Here is a 14,547-nt window from a genome sequence, read left to right on the forward strand (position 1 = left end):
AAACAAAACATCAGAGAATATTCTCTTCCTCATTCAGCAGAGTGTCATCTATCTTTCATTACTTAAAAGCACCAGAAATCCCAATGCCTCCTAGATGCTCCTTCCAATAAAGGACACTAAGAGTAGGGTTAGTATTCTTTTCTATTCCCTTCTCTATCTACCAGGAATTAAATTTTACTCTATTCTCTTTGGTTATTGCCTCAGCAATGTAAGTATTCTTAGAATACCACAGAATTACAGTGAAGTTCTTTCCATGCTAGCTTAATACTAAAGCCATTTTCATGTAGAAGTGCTGCTGTAGAAACGTATAGGGAAGGAGCATCTTTGTTCTAGAAATCTAGTGAATATGTTCATACATTTTTACATCTTACAATACATTGCCATGTATACATTATCTCATTTGACTCAAGAACTGCAGGAGGTAGAGTTGAGGTCTCTTTTTTAAGTGGAAGGGAACCTGACGCTCCAGTGTACTGCAGTATTCAAGAGGACAGACTTTGTAATCAGGACGACCTCAGTTTGAGTTATTACTACAGTGTTTACACCACTGTGACTTTGGGAAAATTATTAATATCTCTAAACCCAAACTGCCTCATAAAGTGCAGACAGTAATAAGCACATGATATACCGCATGTAAAGAGCACCACGTGTGAAGTGGATTGCTTGGGACACGGTAAGCATTTAATACACATAGCAACATGTTAAGGGATTGCAGGAGACAGACTTTTAGAATACGCCCGCAAGGACTTGAAACCAAGATTTTCGATTCCAAAGCGCATCCTTTTCCACTACTATCACTGCATCCTAGCACACCGATTTAATTAAACTACTAACATGATGGATGACCTTGAGCAAAATACTTTACTGAGTCAGTTTACGCATCTTTAAAAGGAGTCTTTTCAGATTTTCAGAGTCTACTCCAAATACATATATATATATATATATACATATATTTTCTCTAGTGCTCTAGGTTGAGGTTCAGGTTGGTTATATATTCAAGATCTGTATAACCACAAGCTGTGCACACTGCACTGAATTTTATTCGCACATTCATATTTCATTCAGTATTTAGTTTTGGATACACACTCAGCTAGCTGTTGCCTGTCTTTAGTCCGCCTCTCGGCGCCTCGTGAAGGGGATACCCATACCTAGCTTTATTTATTTATATCCTGGCTTGTTTCCGAAAGGATTTAAGGCGGCGAGTGACACTTTTTAAGTTCCCTAACGAAGTCACACAGTGCGAGTAATACTCTTTTGATGAAATCACCCCGTAGAACCGCCCCTGAGTGAGATGCTAACTAATGTCTTTTACCTAACTCTTAAAAATAAAAACTGATGTACCCAGCTAGAAGTCCTGGAAGCATACGGTTAAGGTTCCTTCCTCAGCCTTGACGCTATCCCACCCGTTGTCAACGGTCACTCGAATGCCCTTCTCAGACTAGCCAAAATTGTCGCCGCGCCAGTCGCGGCTGGACCGCGATCCCACCCCGCCCCTTCACTCCCTCTCATACCCAGGTTTCCTGATTGGGAAGGGGCCTGAAGAGCCTTTCTCACGTTTCCATATTATTGGCTGGCACGGCTGTCAGTAATCTCTGCTTCCCGCCTTCCAGCCTAGCGCGTTTCTTGGACCCCTCGGTTTCTGCGACAAGCCGCTTACGTTTGCCTGAGCCGTGTTGCCGGGGACCCGCGACCTTTCACCCCCTCCCTTCCCACAGGAGCGCCCGGGCCCCCGCCCCCGCCCCCGGCGCGCGCCCCCGCGCACGCTCTCAGCCCGCGCGCGCTCACTCCCGCGCAGACACGCACACTCTCCTCCCGGCACCCCTCCCCCCGCCCCCGCAGGCTGAGGCTTCGGCGTCGGGAGGCGGCGGCGGCGGCGGCGCTGCTGAGAGGCAGGGACCCGAGCGCGAAGTGTGTGGGAGTCTGCGAACTCAACCCCTCACTACCCTCCCATCGCAGCCATCCCCCTCCCTCCCCGCCGCCCCCCCCCGCCCCCCCAACAAGCGGGAGAAATAATGAGCGAGACCGGGCGGCAGCAGCAGCAGCAGCAGCGCCGAGCAGCCCAAGCAACGGCAGAACCGCTCCGGCAGCGGCGGCGGCGGCAGCACCAGCAGCGGGAGCGAGCGCAGCGCTAGCGCGGCGCGGGGACCGCCGCGCTCCTTCCCGGCTCCTGCCCTCCTCCGCCGCACGCTCCTCTCTCGCATCCACCGCTTTCCCCTCCTCCTGCTCATTCACTCTTTCCCTCACTCTCCCCTCCTCCTCGGCTTCTCCCTGCGCCCCGCCAGCCCTCGCGCTCTCCCACTCCCTCTGCCCGTCCTCCCCGCTCCCCTCCTCCCGCTCATTCACTCGCCCCTCTCCCTTCTCCACTCTCTCCCCCTCTCTCCTTTCTTCTCCTTCTTTCACCCTCCGTCTCTCACACCCCCTCCATTCCCCTGTCTCCTTTCTGACACTGCACTGCAGCTGCTCCTCAGCCCTGCCCCCTCCCCAGTGAGAACAAACCAGCAACATTGCTTTTTTTTTCCTAAAGAGATTTCTATTGATCTGATTAAAACAAAAACAAAAACAAAACAACCTTAAGAAACCCCAAAAGCAAAAAAAAAAAAAAAAAAAAAAAAAGAAAAAAAAAAAGAAAAAAAAAGAAAAGAAAAAGCCAAAACAAAAGGGAGAACCTTCTCCCGGTAGAAGCGGCAGGAACTGCAAACATGATGGCGGCAGCTCCCATCCAGCAGAACGGGACCCACACTGGGGTTCCCATAGACCTGGACCCGCCGGACTCGCGGAAAAGGCCGCTGGAAGCCCCCCCTGAAGCCGGCAGCACCAAGAGGACCAATACGGGCGGTGGGTATCGCTTCCACCTCCCCGCTGGCCCCATCCCCCGCCGCCCGCCCCTGCCTCCCTCCCTCCCTCCCGTCGCCCTCCTTCCCTCCCTCCCTCCCTCCCGCGGCCCGGACACCTCCAGCCCGAACCCGGCGGCTCCCGCGCCCTGCCCCGCGCCCCCTCCCCTGCACCTGCCCCGCACCTCGCCGGCCCCGACACATTTCCATTTCTATGTTTATCATTCATCAAAATGGCGACCGGTTTTTCGGAATAGACCTATCTTTCCATTTAATCGGTCGAAAGGCTGACCATTTAAATATCCTAGACCTGGGCCGGGGGGTCCGTTAAGGAGGAGGAGGATGACCCCGAGCGAGGTGATGGCCGCCCGAAGATGCGCGCTGCATTTAACAGTCTGATAAAATAAATAAATAAATGGCACTTGGGTAGCGGAGAGCAAATGATTGGGGCACCGGAGAGTTTTGCTCTCTTCATCCCCTTGGTTTGGGCCACAAGTAGTACGCAAAATCTTGAAGAGTGCATGCTCTTACCGCACTTACATTGCCGGTGCAAATATTTCATTGATTTGTCTTCAGGGGTGTGCATACGAGGGTGGGGGTGTCTGGTACTGTGACTTATTAGTTAACATCCTGCGCTTCCTGGGAAGATGAGTTATAACGGGACCGGTATCGCTTCTTCATTTGCACTGGAGTCATCTTAACAATGCACCCAATGCATCGAGGCAGAGGTGAATTTATCTCAGCATGTACATTAGAGACGGATGGGGGTCTTGCGAATGGCACACCCGAAAAATTTGGAACGTTCATTCACATAAGAAAGCTGGATTTACCGAGGTGTTTCCTATTTAAGGCATGATCAGTTTGACGGAAATTAAAGTTTATGGAGTTGGCTTTATTTTCTAATACATTTCATTTCAGTCTTTCTTGGTTCATCCACCCCCCTCCGTTTTCATAATTGTGATTCTTTTGGAGAAGGAACATTATCTGGTCACTTTTAAGTGTATTTGATGTAAATGACTCCTAAGCTTTTTAGTATTGGCAAAATTCTTCTTAAGGTCCTTTAATTAATGAGCTTAAACGAGATCAGAGTAGACTAAGGAGTGCTAAAGAAATACTCCAGGATTAGTTAGATTTGCCAGTCCACATTACTTTATTTCCTGGCAGTTATTGAAGGCTTGGAATACACCCTACAGTTTGGGTGGATTATTTGGTAGCAGAATGGTTGTTTTGCATACTTTAAGTAGGATAAAGGCAATGGCTAATTGTAGTCCTTATGTGTTTGCTCATGTCAAACAAATATAGCTCATCACTATTTACTGTCCTTTTATTTATTTATTTTGCGATATGTTAAGGTTTGTCATGGTGTAAATCTCTGAAGTTTTGTTAAAGGGTCAGTTCATTTTGTTTTACCATAGTAACCACAGATAGAATTGGAAGACTTCCATGTTTGAAATAACAACTGGAATTTAGTCATCAGTTTCTACAGTGCTGCAAAATAATAGAACATGTTTAGATTTTAATTCCAAGTTTGAAAGTATAAATTCTACAGAATGGGAAATATTTCGTACATATTTATTTTTCAGTGTGATTGGCTTATTTTCGTTCTTCAAAAAAAAATTTAACCCCATATTTCCTGCAGCTATATGCCCAATGTTTTAATCGCTGTTTTTCTCTCTTGAGGGTGGAGGGGGGATACAAAGTTTAAAATCATTCTGTTAACGAAGTATATTTCTTTGCATTTTTCAGAAGACGGCCAGTATTTTCTAAAGGTTCTCATACCTAGTTATGCTGCTGGATCTATAATTGGGAAGGGAGGACAGACAATTGTTCAGTTGCAAAAAGAAACTGGAGCCACCATCAAGCTGTCTAAGTCCAAAGATTTTTACCCAGGTAGGTGCAATGGTGAAGAGATTGTTTGATAAATCCCCAAAGAAAGGAAGAAAAAATCTACCTGTGTTGTGTGCTGTACTGAAAGAATTCTTAATAGTGTCGACTTTATTTATACATTTAATGTATTAGATGATTCATGAAAAAATTTTAAGTTTTCACTCTTGATTATGTTTTGTTTCTATAATCGATATTCAGTCTATGGTGTAGACCAATTTTGAGATGAATCGTCTGGATATTTCTAAATATTTCTTCCTAATTAGGGAAAAAACCTTCAAAATTTAAAGATTGAAACCTTGACAGCTGGCATCAGGAAATAGGGTTCTTCTGAAGTTTTCAGACATAATTGTAATGACAATTAGTCTAGAGTGAATTCAGAAGAGGGGGTAGAAAGGCTTCTTAAAGAATGGACCATTTACTTTCTAAATCCATTATGTACCTCTTTCTGCTTCATTGCTTTGTTTGTTGGCCCTGGAGTGAAGAGGACAAGTGCTGCCTCTTCAAATTTCTAAAATATTATGTTTTTAATGTAATTGTGACAAGGAAATATATAATTATGTAAGAAGTAAAATAATGCTTCAAAATTTGTGTTACTTAAGAGCTGTATTAAGAGGTGTATTTGATCAAAATATGTTAACAGTTTGTGTGGTACTGTAGATACTGTAACCCAGTGGAATGTGGCAAGTTTCCTAGGTGGTATAATTTTTTTTTTGTACTTTTCAGTGTGTTTTGTAAATTTCAACTGTTATATAGCTCTGCGTATTTATCTTCATCTTTTTTAATCATTTTGCTACTTAATATATGGATTTTAAGTTTAATTGGAAAATCTCCACAGTTGAATAATGTATCTCCTAGATAAAACATTAATTGATTTGCTTTTACCTACATGTAGCTTCTGCCATTTTTTTTTTGGTTATTTCATCTTTATGGCCATAAAAAATATTTATTCAGTGCTGAAGGAACCAACACTGCTTTTCTTTTTTTTCTTAGTAGGAAAGAAAAGCTGATTTGCTTTCAATGATCTAATTCAGTAAGAGTTCTTTAGTACAGCAAAGACATCTGGCATGAATGTAAGCAAAACATTTGGAGGATTTCTTTTTCATAGCCAATCGCTTGGTGGTAGAAAATGGACCATTATACTGCATAAGAAGGTTTTAGAATGGTTGGAACTATCATTTAGTTATATAATTTAAATGTAGTATATTTGGTAAACATTATATTTGTTAAACTAAGGTGTGATCTATTAGATATGATGTCCTTCGAAAGTTTGTTTTCTGTGAGTGTAGTTTTGTAGATGGCTTTCCTTGTCTGTGAAACTTTCCTTATGCATTAAGAAAGTTTGCTAACATATTCACATTCTTATGTTTAAAAGGTATGTTATGATGAAAAAAATCAGTGTGGAATTGTGAAAATCCTTGGTACAAATAAAAGCATTCAAAAGAGCTTGATTGCAGAATTAATAACGTTATAGTTCTAGGAAAAGAGCTGCAATGGTAAATTAAATTCACTGTCAATAGATGAAAATGAAATAGCTTTTTTTGCATTATACATGAGGTGGTATCAGATGTGCAGGGAAGTTACAGAAAATTGGTGTTTATCAAGGATATTCCAAATAGTGAATTAAATGCCTTTTCATTTGAATATAGTTTATTTTCAGTGGGTTGGAAAGGGTGCAACTAGAATTAGATCTTTTGTTTTTAGTCCACATAGTTGTGCATTTTTTCTTATTACATTGAAATTGGTTATTTTATTTATAGTTCTGAGGCATGTTATTCATATAGAGCAAGAATATACATTGGAAAAAATGGAAAACTGGAATGCATTGAATAAAATTTTGTGTGTGTAGTGACGTAACCTGATCAAATGTGAGTTGAAATGTCTGGATAAAAGAAGGCTTATACTCTGCCTGTAACAGGTGGAAACCAGTCACAAACTATGGAATCAATTTTAAGGATAAAATAAAGCCCTGTAACTTATAGGAAGCTTTAATAATTCTGAACACTTTGTATGTAAATACAGTTTTAACTAGGTTATTACCTGTTCAGACACATACATCTCTCTTCTTCTGATAGACTTTAATTTTAATAGTCTTTCTGTTCATACTTGACCATAAGCCTGTGGAATTATCTAAGGTCCTGGTATTCTTCAACATAGCAGCCTCTGAGCTACTTTCAACTTCTCTTACTCAGGTATACTTAAGGGGTACTTACCTTGCTCATCTCAGATGAACTAAATTATAAAGCTGTGATTTATATTGCCTAGTTATAAGGACTTTCTTGTAGGATTATGCAATAATTCAGAAGCCCTTTTTTGTGTGTTTCATATTTGTACTTATGACTCATATTCCATTAGAATGAATATGCCCAATGTTTATTTCATGAAGCATTTTTTTGTTTATTTGTAAGACAGAATATTTGGGGAAAAGTGCACTTCAGTTGTGTAACTTAATGGATTTTCTCAAATTACCTAAGTTTTAAAACAGAATGTAATTGTGTTTGGAAGGTTTACTTAAAATGCTGGTGTATTTGAGAAAAACTTTTTTCAGGGTATATATTGTGGAGTACAGACACACTTTGGTGATATTTTAATAAATTTCATCAAATGATATGTGCATTGTTTTTATTATAGCCGGTATAATCTCCTCATATTTATCATATTTGTTTTCCTTTTTCCCCCCTCAGGTTATATCTTTAAAATGTCTTAAGCAACCTTGCTTTTCTGAGTAATTTTTTAATATTTATGGTTGAGATGAAGAAAACATTTTTGCACATTAATTGGTATGAATTTAGACTTTATAAAACTGTATATTGCATTGTGTATTTTAGCATGTCATATATTAAATAAAATAATTTGGGGAATTTGATGAGAACTGTAAAAGTGCATTTATCAGTTATTGTAATCAGAAAAAAAGATGTATAAGTAGATTCATTTTACTTTTTGCTGTGCTGTGTAATTCATTTATCTATTCCTAAAAATCTAAATCTTATAGAATTCTAACTTATTATCTGTGGTTTATGAATATAATCTTTTATTCTTACTTGATTAAAGCAACCTAATTTGATTTATTTATATATCCTTTTTATAATTAGGTTACCCAAAGTTACTGTCTTTTAATAAAAAACAGCTTTCGCATTTTGGGAAATATATTACTGTATGCATTTTCAGGATGGCGATAGGATAGTATTCCTTTATTCCTTTATTTGGCATCTGAAGATGTGTTTGGTTTTTGTTAATAAATAGATTGATTTTATGTGTTACAATTATTTAATGACTAGTTCGGGTAGATAACTGGAAAAATTTATTGAATACATTATTCATTGGGAATAGTAAAGGATATATAAAATAAATATTTTCATGTATGCCTTAGATTTTAGAGCACTTCATAGTGTACCTATTTTATTCCATTGTATGACACTGGAGATGTTCATTATATCAAACAGGAATTCTCTATAATCTTAGCATATATTTGTGTGTGTTTTAAACTGTTTTCATATTTGTGGCTATAAAAATGGATCACATTTAATATAAATTATTTCCTTTTTCGGTCCTTAATTTAAAATTTGAACTCATTATTCCTAGATTTATTGCATCTTAATTTTATCACTTTCCAACTTGGGTGATGCTTTTATAAAAAATCAAAATCATGAAAAAGCAGAATGTAAGTGAAATTTTCTTTTAGTGAAGGAAATACCCCACACTGCCTTAATTTTGACATGGGGAAAATTCAGTAGCCAATTTAACCTCTAGGATTGGGATTGTATACGAATGATCATTCTTTTGGAAATTAGAGGAGTTTATGACGTTTAAAATAGATCACTACTTTTGTTTACATTGTTAAAGGAAGAGTATTATCATATTGGTAGTACAATGTGAATACTTTTGTCGTAGCTTCTGAAAGTTGCGGTCTGTATTCTTTTCGTTGATCTAAGATGCAAAGCATCTTACTGGCATACATTTTAAGGCAAAATTAGTAGGTAAATATAATTGTAAAAATGTAGAAAATAAATATAATTTCCAATATTGTTGAATTTAATAGGATAGCTGTCATTACACTGTGCTGTACCTTTGGTTTTAGTGTTGTGAAAGAGTTGCTGACACATAACGTGTTTTTCTTTAAATGTTAAAGTTGTAATATTTATATTTGTCATACTACCTATTGTTGTGGGTTATTTTATGTTTTGTCTCTCTGTATCCTCAGTTGTGGGAGGAGACATAAGCTTTTACTTACACATTAATGTCTGTCTGAAAATTTGCTGCATTTTTAATACTTTATTTCTCATTTTAAGCAACAGGAAATCTCAACACATCAAGGAGTGTTACTGGCATAGCACAATCTATATTAAAATTGTAGTTTCGGAAAGATAAAATTTTTATACTTAACCCATGAAAGCAAATGTTTCGTGGTATGAAATTATTTAGAAAGATTGAATTAGCATTAAAAAGTCTTAGCTATTCATTTTTTTTGATTATTTTTTTATTTCGTCCTGATGTTATATCTTCTATTATCGATTTAGTAAATTATGGAACATCATTAATTTACAGTGTCAGTGTTTTCATGAATTATATATAGCACAATGTCACTTTGAAGTTTGCTATTTGAAGCCTACTAGATTTTGGAAAAATAGCTTGTTTAAAATTTGTGACATTGTAAGGTAATAACAGTATGCCTAACAACATTGCCTTACAAACATCACCCCCAAAGGATTTCAGGAATAGTTTAATAATAGTGAACATTATTGGTGAAATAGTTCAATATTTATGTGTTGAAGATGTTTCGTATAATATACAAAGAGGAAAACGATCTGTGTCTTGGGAACTCTAAGGAGTATGTGGTATCACTAAAAACCGAGCAAGAAACCACCAGTTAGAAACATGTCTTTTTATAGTTCTGTTCTTCTGTTTTGTTTTGCTCTGGCTTAAGAGAATTAATTTTTGCTCTTAAATATTACAAATAACATTTGCTGAAGACAGTTATGCCACTTGTTAACTAAATTCAGCACCTAATAATTTTTTTTTTAAGCATAGAGTGTAGTCTCAGTTGTTTGCAGTTTAGTGGAGCTATGTTTTAAAGGATAACTTTTATGAGCAAATGCAGCTTTTCAGAATAAAATTGGGGGGAAGAGGGTGGGAGATTTGTGCTTGATTGCCATCTCATTTCCATCTTTGGATGAAGCTCTAGCATAAAGTTAAACAACATCTGCAGAGATCTGACTGACAAACATCTCTCTGGGACTCATCATTGCAGCCTGCAGCAGGTGCATTCAGCTTTGCAGTCTTTTCCAAAAAGAGGTTAGTTTGTTCTAACATTTATCAGTAGGCCAGTGGGAGCAAGTGACTAGAGAGAAGAGGTTGGTTGTCACTTGTCCAGTGCTGGAATACTACAGGTAATTGGACTGGACTGGTGGGAACCGCAGCAGTGTGTGTCTCACATTGCACTGCAGCTGCTATGGAGCTTAATTAACCTGACCCTCAGAGACTGAAGTGTCACAGTATAAAACGTAACAGGCAAGAAATGAAGCAGTGCTTTTCAATACTTCCTGATGCTTGGGTTGGTGAAATTTCTCTTTTCTTCAACCTATTCTTTAAAGATACGGCATCAACTTTTCAATTTTTTTATATGGAAATCTTTGAAACTAAAATGATTTCCATGAACCTGATAGAATCTACATAAAAAGGAGATGGGGGCATTAGGTATAGAAATAAAAAGAAAATAACCTTAAGTCAGAAGCATTTAAAATTCCCTATTCCACAAGTATATTTTCAGGACATGAGTGAGCAGAAATAAATGGAAGTACTTTGTAGTTCTTTTATTATTATCTTAGATTAACATTTATTTATTTTTATAAGAGGAAGAACCTATGTGAAATTAAGTTGTATCTTTTTAGTATGTTAGGGACTTTGACAAGCAAACTTTGCTGAGTGTTTTCTCCTGTTCCTAAAAACAAGACAGACATAGCATGGTAAAAATGTTTTTAGGATGCTTCAGCTTGATATAGGAGTGCTGTTGAAGTGGTTCTTTATCACAATTTATTATAAGTAAATTAAAATTCGATTAAATAAAAACTCTAAAAAAGTCTCTCATTCATTTCTTTCATTTTAAATTTCTTAATCTATTTGAAATACTGTCAGTGTGTTTCCATGACACATAGAGAAGTTTCTTGTATGTTCTGATAGTATTCCTAGTTAATGTAGATGTCTCATCACAGTCCTGTTTATCAATCAGCCTTTAAATGGAAAACAATTAAATCTGGCAAAGTGCACTACTATTTTAAAATAATTCAGAATTTTAAAATATCACTTGAAGTCTTTGTGAAGCAGTTTTATTATTTTGACTTTTTATTAGTTTTACTAAGTTGAATTTTTTTATATCCATTGACTGTAACTTGTCAATTACCCAAGAATAATTAAATTTTGGAGTTTGCAGATTTTTTGTAACCTATATACTTTTCTTGAAGGAATTTTTACCAGAGTGGCCAATAACTATTTAATTCTGAAGTTACTGTTTGTAAGAAGAAGCTTTGAAATTTTATCTTAATTAGATTATTAATAATTGGTAATTTATTGGCAATTATAGTAATTGTGGGAAATAAGATTAAAAGAATCATCTCTAGAAGTGGAATCATTCCTCCACTTTTAAACATATTTCATTTTTCAATCAAGATTTTTCATTTTTGACATTGTGGGATGTTTTATTAATTCTCCTCAATATAAAATACTCTAAAATTTCACATTTAATAATTTTGGTACAGAAGATGTTGAATAAGAATAAACATTTTAAGACTAAAAAATAGAAAATAATATTATGTACACTGACAAACTTTTTGAGATATTTTCAGCATTTGCGAAGTTTCAAACCACTATGTGGATATCCTTTTCCATGACAAACTTGATCATGAAAACACATAATATCTGCACTCCATCATTGATCTTTTGCTGCTTCCTGCAGGGCCTGTCATAGCATCGTTGACAGGACCAGATGAAAAATGAAATCAGTATCTTGAGTTTTTTAACAGCAAAATGATTCAGGTAAGATTATTTGGTGTGGAAAATAAAACATTTTTTACCATTCTTATACTCATTTAATAATTGATATTTAAAATTAATATTTTTCTTATTTCAAGACCTATTTTATGTCTTCCTGATGTTCAGTGTATTTGTAACATCCAATGAATTTTATTCTGAACTCAGTAATTTTTAAGTTTTAGACTGTAGTGCTTCTTACTTTCCTTGTGAGACTTAGCATACTTTTTGCAACTTTGAAGAATAACTTTTGTTTCTCTTTTAAAGATTTTTGCAGTTACACATTGAAGGCCCCATAATTCATTTGTAGGATAAATTTTCACACGATGAACTCAATTAAATAAGACTTCAAATCCTGCATTTTCTCTAAAATATAATAAATGCTACTCTCAGTCGATCCAGTTTTTAGAAATCATTCTTATCTTGAAGAAAGTTGTCTTCATTTAAATTGTTAATAATTTGCTGCTCTAGTACTTAGTGATTTTATTTTAAGATTTAGTAAATAGAGGGAAGGACAGAATAGAACGAATGGGGTAGTGCATTTTATTAATGCAGAATAGTAGAGAATTTGGTGTATGTTTCTGTTTTATGATACTAAATATTTTTGAATAATTGCAGCTTTTCAATTTTGATTATATTCATTCTTGAAATACTTGTTTCTGAAGGAGTTAGTGTTGGGAATAATTGAGCTTCTACTTGTAGACTATACATTCACATACATGGCTTTAATTATTCTTTGTATAACTCCTGAGTTTTTATTTTTCTAAGAGCAATTAATTTTTTTAAGTCAGGAAATTACATTAAAAAACATCTAGTTTCATTCTTCACTATGAAATTTATCTGGAAGTTTTTCTCTTGTTAATTATTGTATGTATTTATCAGATGCTTCCTATGAGTTCAGGTGTTCTGTGGTCATTATGACTTAGAATTATTACAAAGCATCTTTTCTTTGTAAAGGAATATGGGTATGTTTTACTTCACCCTAAAATGTTGTACTTTGTTACTGTCTCCTTAAGTTTTGTTTAAAAATATTTTTTATATTATATGGTGTCTCTGGTCTCTGTCAGTGACATAGTGAGGACATTTAAGAGTATTGAAGAGGCTTGTTTTTTTGGGGGGGGGTGGTTCCATTTAACGGGGTTGGGAAAATCATGGAATTGTGAAACTAGATGAAAGAAATGGCTCCTAGGTGTGATTTCTTCCAGAATCTTCATTTAACAGTTGAGAAAACCAAGATACCAAAAGTGATATAGGCCAAACATTGTCTTGTAACTTTTAAATATTGTATTCTGAATTTGTGGTACAATTTTAGTAGGTACTTCATTTTCTTTTTGTTTTGTTTTACTCTTTTTTTTTTCCTCCTCTTTTTGAATATGACTCTCTGAGGAAATGTCTTCACTTCTTCTCTCCCTTAGTTTTAAAATAAATATGCCCCCACTTTTTTAAACTAAGTTGAAAGCACAGTAGTTATTTTCCAATAATTTTTGTTGTTGTTGATTTGCTACACTGAAAGGCCAAAGACAGATACTCTTTATCATTACCATACCTTAAAAAACAAAGATATGATAGATTATATTGCCTGGAATATAACCTGGTCATTTTCTGTATTTTTATAATTGTACTGTTTGAAAATAGCAATATTTTCAGGGTGGTTTGATTTCTGCAGCTTTGTCATTTCATTTGCAAAGTTCTTTTTTTTTTCTTCTTCTTCTTTTTCCTTCCTGCCTTTATTTCTTAGCTCAACTTTTTAATTTCTTCATTTTTGGTTAAACAGAGTATTGACCTTACTAAAAAAATTATGTAGAATTTCTAAGTCAAATTCTGTTTTCAGGGATATATGTATTTTCCATATTTGTATGACATAAAATTTCCCTAAGTATTGCATATTTGGCTAGGTATTCATAGCAGTTGGGTTTAAAAAGAGGGAGTATTATGATTAAGAAATAAGCATGAGGATAATTGTAAGGCAGTCTAAGTAAAAATGAAGATGTATAATAATGACTAACTTTAAAACATAATTATTGTCTCTTTTTTGTCTATCCATTTCCTTAAATTGGTCCACTTCTCAGTTAATCAGAATTCTGATGCTCTTTGCATTATAGGCTTAAGGACTACTTTCTAACACAATTATAAAAGTCACTTAATGTAATTTTGAAGCTATGTTTCCTTCACAAATTTAAATTAAAAAAATTTGTCATAGTTTTTACTTACTTCGGTTGAATAATAAAGCTTCATTGATATGAAGGAATATATGTCATCCTTCACGCCTGCTGTATGTTCCGCATATAGCCCAGTGCTTTAAACATCAGTGGCATTTGAAATATAAATGAATGAATGTGTGATTGAATGAGTGAGGCTTCATCAGTGAATGTGATGGGTGTATAAGGCAATCTTCAGTTGTCCATATTATTTCTAGTTAACTTTAATGGCGTAATACCAATACCATGGATGCAGAAGGCAATTCATCTTTAGTTTTTTATTACATTTCTAGTTTACTTAGGGGCGTGTGTGTGTGTGTGTGTGTGTGTGGGGGGGAGAGAGAGAGAGAAATCTGTATTTCAGTAAGTAAACTAATGAGTTCAGAATTCACACAAGCAAGGAATGACCATAGAAGTGTTAAGACAAATATGGGCCAGATCTTTTTCTGAAGGAGTAGAATTTTGTTTTCTATTTAGCATGTTGTCCTGTGTGAAGAAAACTGAAAGCTAATATTATGGAGAGTACTTCAAAGCCATCTCCCAGATGAAGATCGGTTTTAAAATAGTCTGTCTTAAGAAACATGAGCTTAACTAATATTTGTTTATTAATA

At 36.0% G+C, this 14,547-nt stretch overlaps 1 protein-coding gene across 2 annotated transcripts in view; it reads left to right on the forward strand.

Moving 5' to 3' along the window:
• The first annotated feature begins 2,213 nt into the window (after window positions 1-2,213).
• Window positions 2,214-14,547, forward strand: part of NOVA1 (NOVA alternative splicing regulator 1) — a 142,975-nt gene continuing 130,641 nt past the window's right edge. Inside the window, exons 1-2 of one of the 2 annotated variants that reach the window (XM_057725289.1) lie at window positions 2,214-2,835; window positions 4,578-4,721. In XM_057725289.1, coding sequence (XP_057581272.1) covers window positions 2,700-2,835; window positions 4,578-4,721 — 280 coding nt within the window. In that variant the 5' untranslated portion in view covers window positions 2,214-2,699. The remainder of the gene's footprint in view (window positions 2,836-4,577; window positions 4,722-14,547) is intronic. The other variant, XM_057725292.1, reaches the window with a different exon arrangement.

The sequence above is a fragment of the Hippopotamus amphibius genome, chromosome 2 (genome assembly GCF_030028045.1).
Source record: "Hippopotamus amphibius kiboko isolate mHipAmp2 chromosome 2, mHipAmp2.hap2, whole genome shotgun sequence".
Taxonomy (NCBI): Eukaryota; Metazoa; Chordata; class Mammalia; order Artiodactyla; family Hippopotamidae; genus Hippopotamus; species Hippopotamus amphibius.